Here is a 9321-nt window from a genome sequence, read left to right as displayed (position 1 = left end):
GACATTTTTTAAATATACTATATTTATTCTGGATGAATCTTAACTTTTTAGAATATTAACTATTACGTTTATATTTTTGCTGAAAGGATTTAGTAGAGAAAATCGACGATAAAGTTCGCAACTTTTGCTCGCTGATAAAAAAAAGCCTTGCCTGTACCGGAAGTAGCGTGACGTCACAGGAGCTAGTATTCCTCACAATTCCCCATTGTTTACAATGGAGCGAGAGAGATTCGGACCGAGAAAGCGACGATTACCCCATTAATTTGAGCTAGGATGAAAGATTCATAGATGAGGAACGTTACAGTGAAGGACTTGAGAGGCAGTGATGGACGTATCTTTTTTCGCTCTGACCGTAACTTAGGTACAAGCTGGCTCATTGGATTCCACACTCTCCTTTTTCTATTGTGGATCACGGATTTGTATTTTAAACCACCTCGGATACTATATCCTCTTGAAAATGAGAGTCGAGAACGCGACATGGACATTCAGTGCCTTTTATCTCCACGACAATACATCGGCGAAATGCTTTAGCTACGAGCTAACGTGATAGCATCGTGCTTTAACTGCATATAGAAACAAAAAAAATAAACCCCTGACTGGAAGGATAGATAGAAAATCAACAATACTATTAAACCGTGGACATGTAAATACACGGTTAATGCTTTCCAGGCTGGCGAAGGTTAACAATGCTGTGCTAACGACGCCATTGAAGCTAACTTAGCAACCGGACCGCACAGAGCTATGCTAAAAACATTAGCTCTCCACCTACGCCAGCCAGCCCTCATCTGCTCATCAACACCCGTGCTCACCTGCGTTCCAGCGATCGGCAGAAGGACGAAGGACTTCACCCTATGCGTTTGGTGGCCCGGAGACGTAGGAAGTCAAGGTGAGGTCGGCGGTTAGCGCGTCTGCTCTCCAACAAAGTCCTCCTGGTTGTGTTGCTGTAGTCCGCTGCTAATACACCGATCCCACCTACAACTGTCTTCTTTGCAGCCTTCATTGTTCATTAAACAAATTGCAAAAGATGTCCAGAATACTGTGGAATTATGAAATGAAAACAGAGCTTTTTGTATAGGATTCTACGGGGTACCATAACTTCCGTTACTCTGACTTCGTCACGCGCATATGTCATCATACCGCGACGTTTCAGCCGGATATTTCCCGGGAAATTTTAAATGTCACTTCATAAGTTAACCCGGCCGTATTGGCATGTGTTGCAATGTTAAGATTTCATCATTGATATATAAACTATCAGACTGCGTGGTCGGTAGTAGTGGGTTTCAGTAGGCCTTTAAATATTAACTTATTTCATTATCTTTATGTATAATTATATTAGTTTTTTTTTTTTAAGTACATTTTCATTTGTTTATTTTTTTTAGAAATGTTTTTAATACATTAGATTTATTATGGATGAATCCTAACTTTTAAAAATATTAATTAACTATTACGTATATAAACTTGCAGTCATTTCTAATAAACGCAATAATAAATAACATGAGCACAGCTAGTATAATAGTCACCTTTTTTTTATTTATGTTTTTAAAGTTTGTAAAAAAAATTAAGATAAATGTACAATGTGAGTTGAGTGCAGTTGTATATTTATTAACATTTTTATTAAATTATTGTTCAGTTAATTTACTGCTTTATTTATTCTATATTTCAATATTAACTTATTTCATTATCTTTATGTATAATTATATTAGATTTTTTTTTAAAGTACATTTTCATTTGTTTATTTTTTTAGACATTTATTAAAAATATATCAAATTTATTCTGGATGAATCCTGACTTTTACAAATATTAATTATGGGCCTGCTGCATTGCAAGCAGCCCATATTATTATTGCTCATACTTCTTTTATTATTATAATTCTGCACGTTTCTCTTACGATTAATACGAGACAAACCGGCCAACGAACCCCCACATATGTTACACCGTCGGAAAGGTCTCGCTCGCGCCGACAGCGGTACTTTAAGTTGGGGACATTTCGTGTTACCATGTCAACACTTTTCATAAATAAATTATAAAATCGGCCAAATTAATGGGTACATACCCTTTTTAATGGACGATTGCTTTGAGGCAAACGTCAAAAAGACAATATTACCTCCTCTTGTAGCTCAGCCATACTTTCGCTTAGCCTGGTGCTTAACGTCTCATTTTGTTCACACACTTGTGTACTTTAACCCTAGCTAAAAAAAAATGTACGTCCTATTTTTGGTTTTGGCTGGAAGGCTAGCTCTGTTGCTCATTTTGTACAGTTACACCTAAAACTCGGACACTCGGCACCATCTTCAAAGTACGGCGGGTTAAGGGCGCAGATAGCAGGCCCATCAAAATTTCCGCGGGAATTTTCTAGTTAACTATAACATTTATAAACTTGCAGTAATTTATAATAAACAAAAAAAGAAATAACATGAACACAGCTAATATAAAATCACCTTTTTGTGTTGTTGTTTAAAAATTTGGCAAAATAAACGTACAATGTGAGTTGAGTGTAGTAGTATATATTTTTTCGTTCAATTATTTTTCAGTTAATTTATTGCTTTATTTATTCACATAGTAAATATTGACTTCTTTCTACACATCTGGGTTTTTTTGTGAATTCGGAATATTATAATTTATAATAATCACAGCTTGAAGCTTCCATCATACGCCAATTAATTCCAACTTTTTTATTTATTGCATAATAAATTAAAGATAAGTGGGTGACTTGTCGTGTGTGTGTGTGTGTGCGCGTGCGTGTGTGTGTGTGTGTGTGTGTGTGTGTGTGTGTGTGTGTGTGTGTGTGTGTGTGTGTGTGTGTGTGTGCGTGCGTGTGTGTGTGAAATGATTGCCACACAACAGGAAATGAGCATGCGCTTCTTTCATTCTGACTAAGAGGATGCAGAAAAAAAATGTGCCGCCTTTTCCTCTAAGCCTTGTAGCTTTACAGATATTTGCTTGATGTGGCTTTTTTAATAAATATGACCACATCTACCTCAGATGGTGAGTAAAGGAAGTTGTAACAATGTGGCCACTAGATGGCACTCTGCAATTGCACACCAAAAAAGGCCAATCATTCTCTCCTGAGCGTAATTAATTAAAGGATGCAATAGTAGTTTTTTGCATCACTGCAAATGTCAACATGGAAAAATAATTATAATAATAATAATCAAGGGTGTAACGGTACACAAAAATGTCGGTTCGGTACGTACCTCGGTTTAGAGGTCACGGTTCGGTTCATTTTCGGTACAGTAAGAAAACAACAAAATATACATTTTTTGGTTATTTATTTACCAAATTTGTAAACAATGGCTTTATCCTTTTTAACATTGGGAACACTATAATAATTCTGCCCATGTTAATAAACATTAAACTGCCTCAAGTTGTTGCTCGGATTAAAAAAATGACTTAACTTTTCTTCTACATATAAAAAGTGCAACATTAAACAGTTTCAAGTCAACTCATCATGCTTAATTTATTACAGCATTTGGGTAGCTTGTAGTTGATTTTTGTTATGTAAATGTTATATTTTTATCAACATGTGATAGCAGGGACCCTGCCATTTAAAACTAGGCTGCTGCATTACTAATGATTAATGTAACTATTGCTGAAAAAAATGGTACAATAGCAATAGGAGAGACTATTCATCCCTGAACACCATGGAGTTCATGTAGGCTTAATGATGCAGTTACATTATTATATCAACTATCAGAGACAGAAACTCTTCATTTAACATAATGTCCCTTTTTGCTGCTTCAACACAGCTCAATCAACACAGAAAAAGGTAAAGTGAAATAACAGACAGACAGGGCTTTGCTGTCCGTAACACACACACACACCGCAAAATGAGCCAACGTTATGCCAAAAGCGAATTAGCCTTCACCTCAAGCCAGGACTGCGAGCGAGCTGAGCTGCTTTTTATATTCCTAGAAGGTCAACGGGCTCATAGTGATGTTACTAGTAGTTGACTGGGAGGTGTTTATTGTAATTTGGGGAGAGTCCGCGGCCTGATGATTACCTGCTAAACGCTAAGCACTGACTACATGCGCTCTGAATACGCACTGCTTATTGGCTGTTACCGCTCTGTTTGTAACCAATCAGATGGTTGTGTGGGTGGGACAATGCTGGGTGCTGTGTAGAGGACTGACAGAGACCGAGGCAGAAGGAAGCGGATGCGGCTACTTAATATGTTCGTGTGGAAACTCGTTCGGTACACCTCCGAACCGAACCGAACCCCCCGTACCGAAACGGTTCAATACAAATACACGTACCGATACACCCCTAATAATAATTAATAACTTGCTCAGTGGCCTAGTGGTTAGAGTGTCCGCCCTGAGATTAGTAGGTTGTGAGTTCAAACCCCGGCCGAGTCATACCAAAGACTATAAAAATGGGACCCATTACTTCCCTGCTTGGCACTCAGCATCAAGGGTTGGAATTGGGGGTTAAATCACCAAAATTGATTCCCGGGCGTGGCCACCGCTGCTGCCCACTGCTCCCCTCACCTCCCAGGGGGTGATCAAGGGGATGGGTCAAATGCAGAGGACAAATTTCACCACACCTAGTGTGACAAACTTTAACTTTAACTTAACTTAATTATAATCCTGTTGTTCTTTCAGGACCAAGTGAAGGCCCCTAAGACACCCAAGGCAGGTGAGACGGTCGCCGAGGACGGAACTGTGGCGGGCCTCCAGCAGATCCTCGAGGAGGGCGGCGAGGACGAGGGCCGGCCGGCCGACCTCAACTCGGACGAGGAGGTGGAGATCGAGGAGACCGTGGAGGAGTCCCGAACCAAGCGTCTGCAGCGCTCCACCAAGAGGCAAGTGGCCAGCATAAAGAAGGCCTTCTCCAAGGAGGAAATGGAGAAGACCAAACTGAAGACCAAGGAGAACCTGGAGAAGACCAAGCAGAGAACCCGAGAGAACCTGGAGAAGACCCGGCAGAGAACCCGCGACAACCTGGAGAAAACCAAGCACAGCCTGGAGAAGAAGATGAACAAGCTGGGCACCCGCATGACCCCCAAAATGGAGCGCCGGGTCAAGATGAAGAGCTCCAAGGAGAAGGTGAAGAAGTCCCTCACGCCCGACCACACCGTCTACGCCCGCTCCAAGACCAGCGTCTACCGCGTGCCGCCGTTCACCTTCCACGTCAAGAAGATCCGGCCGGGCGAGGAGGAGGCGGCCGTGGCGGAGAACGCCGAGGTGGCGGCGGCGACCGAGGCGGAGGGCGAGGAGAACGGGCTGGGGGTGCACATGGAGGTGGAGGAAGGCGAGCTGGTGAGGGTGGACACCCCGGGCATGGAGGACCCTCACATGGTCATGGTGGAAGCAGACCACATGGAGAAGACCCAGCGTGACTAAGAGATCCCATCAAACGCCATCCTGATGGATCACATGAGGACACATCAGTAACCACCAGGACTTCAAGCACACATTTCACACCTGTTCTGTTCTTTTCTACGCCCAAGCTTTCATACTCACGCTTTTAAAAAGGGCCCCCCCTTACTCTACGACACACCTCTGCATGATTAGGAGGGGAAAAGGTACCGTATTTTTCGGACTGTAAGTCGCAGTTTTTTTCATAGTTTGGCCGGGGTGCGACTTATACTCAGGAGCGAGATTGTGTGAAATTATTAACACATTAGCGTAAAATATCAAATAATATTATTTAGCTCATTCACGTAAGAGACTAGACGTATAAGATTTCATCGGATTCAGCGATTAGGAGTGACAGATTGTTTGGTAAACGTATAGCATGTTCTATATGTTATAGTTATTTGAATGACTCTTACCATAATATGTTACGTTAACATACCAGGCGCGTTCTCAGTTGGTTATTTATGCCTCATATAACGTACACTTATTCAGCCTGTTGTTCACTATTCTTTATTTATTTTAAATTGCCTTTCAAATGTCTATTCTTGGTGTTGGCTTTTATCAAATAAATTCCCCCCAAAAAATGCGACTTATACTCCAGTGCGACTTATATATGTTTTTTTCCTTCTTTATTATGCATTTTCGGCCGGTGCGACTTATACTCTGAAAAATACGGTATGAATATTATTTGCTGATAAGATGTGATGTACAGTAATCAACATATTCGCCACGTTTCTATGACGTGCACACGTGTCGCAAACAGGGTAACCGGAAGTTGAAGAAGAAGAAGAAGAATGATCGGGTTCGAGGTATAACCTGAGCTTGCTGGGGTTTGCAGCGGGCACGGATCCGCCAAACCTTATCGAAAAGTGCACGATCATCTCGAACCTGTTTTTTTTTTTTTTTTTATGTTAAGGAAAACCGTATGTTAGGAAGTGTGCTGCTGTGCTGCACGGTCGCCACGACGACCTGGCTGTGTCGTGTTTGAAAGGACAAAGAAACGCAAAGCAAGTCCAAAAGTTTGTAGACACTTTTCTGTGAGAAAGTGTATCCAAATATTCGACTGGTTCTGTATATCACATCTTAAAAGCTCCCTCACGTTTGTATTTCACCCGGGCTGATTGCCAGCGTTCTGTCGAAATGAGCTGCTTCGTCGAAAAAAAAGCTACCAGTTGCATAATTCGACTTACTTGCAGCGGCAGTGACAAAAGTCGACTCTTTTTCTACACAAGGCAGCTCATTTTGATGTCTGCTCAGTAGTAGAGATGTCCGATAATGGCTTTTTTGCCGATATTCCGATATCGTCCAACTCTTAATTACAGATTCCGATATTAACCGATACCGATATATACAGTCGTGGAATCAACACATTATTATGCCTAATTTTGTCGTGATGCCCCGCTGGATGCATTAAACAATGTAACAAGGTTTTCCAAAATAAATCAACTCAAGTTATGGAAAAAAAAATGCCAACGTGGCACTGGATCCCTCAGGCGGTACTGCATCAAATAGCGACATCAGTGTGTGAAGGATATCACCACATGGGCTCAGGAACACTTCAGAAAACCACTGTCAGTAACTACAGTTCGTCGCTAAAGCCATTTATCAACAACACCCAGAAACGCTGGGCCCGAGCTCATCTAAGATGGACTGATGCAAAGTGGAAAAGTGTTCTGTGGTCGATGGATTGTGCTTCTTACTTTGCTCAAAGAGACGCAATTCACTTTGCACACGTTTAGTAGATCACCTTTTGCGTGCGCTATCAAGTTTGCACATGTTTTAGCACACGCAAACCTTTTGTAGATCAGGCCCTTACTTTCTGTTGGCTCTTCAATAAATATTAAACATCTTGAAAAGTGCGTTTTTTTCCCCCAGTTGGAAAAACTGAGTCGGGTGGTTTGTTTTGTTGTCTTTTTTTTTTGGTCACCATTACTTTCCGACAAATTTGACGCATTCGCTCGTTTGCAATCATCTTTTCTCCACATCATTTTCATGAAACTTCTCCTCCCGACCCACAAAGAAAACAAACGTATTGATTATCGGCACAGGCCTTGTTGAGTCTCGTGCTGAATGTTCTCAACTCCTGTTTCCTGCTTAGCTGATATCACGCTAAACAGCAGTCGAATTCGAGTATGATTGAGACAACAGCGCCTCTGCTGGTTGCAGCCCAGCAGTGCACTCTATTCTGCCTCCATTGCGTCAATGACAATCATAATACGCTTGATTACGGTGAAGTAATAACAACACATTTGACTGTATCATTACTTTTTTATTGTAAAATTAGGTTAGATTAGATCAGGGGTGTCGAACTTGTTTTCATTGAGGGCCACATCGCCCTCAGAGGGCCGCCTGTAACAGTGAATGTAAGAATATAAAAAATTTGTACGTACAAATTGATGGATAACTTGCTTTGAAATCACAAGTCAAGGTGACTTATTGTTATTTTTACAAGCTATCATACGGTATATAATAATTAGGGGTGCTAAAAAAAAGTTTTTTATCACATTCGAATCCCGATTTATTCAGTAATTTTCAAAAATCTATTTTTAATTGTTTTTTTTGACGAATTAAGAATCTCGATTTCTTTAGTAATTTTCAAAAATCGATTTAAAAATTTTTTGTGACGAATTAGAATCCCGATTTCTTTAGTGATTTTCAAAAATCTTTTTTTTTTTTTTTTTTTTGACGAATTAAGAATCCCGATTTCTTTAGTAATTTTAAAAAATCGATTTAAATTTTTTTTTGGGACAAATTAACGATTGTAGCTGAGATAGGCTCCAGCACCCCCCGCGATCCCGAAGGGAATAAGCGGTAGAAAATGGATGGATGGATTTTTAATTTTTTTTGGACGAATTAAGAATCCTGATTTCTTTACTAATTTTCAAAAATTGATTTTTAATTTTTTTTTGGACGAAATAAGAACCCCGATTTCTTTAGTAATTTTCAAAAATCGATTTTTATTTTTTTTTGACAAATTAACAATTGTAGCTGAGATAGGCTCCAGCACCCCCGCGACCTCAAAAGGGAGGACAATTAGGGGTGCTAAAAATGTTTTTTATCACATTCGAATCCCGATTTCTTTGGTAATTGAAAAAAATCTATTTTTTTATTTTTTTTAACGAATTAAGAATCCCGAATTCTTTAGTAATTTTCAAAAATCTGTTTTTAATTTTTTTTTGACAAATTAACGATTGTAGCTGAGATAGGCTCCAGCACCCCCCGTGACCTCAAAAGGGAGGACAATTAGGGGTGCTAAAAAATGTTTTTTATCACATTCGAATCCCGATTTCTTTGGTAATTGAAAAAAATCTATTTTAAATTTTTTTTTGACGAATTAAGAATCCCGAATTCTTTAGCAATTTTCAAAAATCGATTTTACATTTTTTTTGGACAAATTAACGATTGTAGCTGAGATAGGCTCCAGCACCCCCCGTGACCTCAAAAGGGAGGACAATTAGGGGTGCTAAAAAATGTTTTTTATCACATTCGAATCACGATTTCTTTAGTAATTTCAAAAAAATCGATTTTTAATTTTTTTTGATGAATTAAGAATCCCGATTTCTTTAGTAATTTTCAAAAATCGATTTTTAATATTTTTTTGACCAATTAAGAATCCCGATTTCTTTAGTAATTTTCAAAAATCTATTTTAAATTTTTTTTTTACAAATTAACGATTGTAGCTGAGATAGGCTCCAGCACCCCCGTGACCCCAAAAGGGAGGACAATTAGGGGCGCTAAAAAATATTTTTTATCACATTCGAATCCCGATTTCATTAGTAATTTTAAAAAATCTATTAAAAAATTTTTTGGGGAGGAATTAAAAATCCCTATGTCTTTAGTAATTTTCAAAAATCGATTTTCTTTTTTTTTTGACGAATTAAGAATCCCGATTTCTTTAGTAATTTTCAAAAATCGATTTTTTTATTTTTTTTTGACGAATTAAGAATCCCGATTTCTTTAGTAA

General features: G+C 39.2%; 1 protein-coding gene across 1 annotated transcript in view; it reads left to right on the top strand.

Annotated features, from left to right (window-relative positions):
• The window catches only part of cavin1a (caveolae associated protein 1a), a 42427-nt gene extending 35233 nt beyond the window's left edge, over window positions 1-7194 (top strand). Inside the window, exon 3 of the mRNA XM_062050003.1 lies at window positions 4602-7194. Within this exon, the coding sequence (XP_061905987.1) occupies window positions 4602-5342 (741 nt within the window). The 3' untranslated portion in view covers window positions 5343-7194. The remainder of the gene's footprint in view (window positions 1-4601) is intronic.
• The last annotated feature ends 2127 nt before the right edge of the window (window positions 7195-9321 follow it).

This window comes from Entelurus aequoreus, linkage group LG06 (genome assembly GCF_033978785.1).
Source record: "Entelurus aequoreus isolate RoL-2023_Sb linkage group LG06, RoL_Eaeq_v1.1, whole genome shotgun sequence".
In the NCBI taxonomy this organism is placed as follows: domain Eukaryota; kingdom Metazoa; phylum Chordata; class Actinopteri; order Syngnathiformes; family Syngnathidae; genus Entelurus; species Entelurus aequoreus.
Note: the sequence above shows the minus strand (reverse complement) of the source record. Positions and strands in the feature narration are given on the sequence as shown.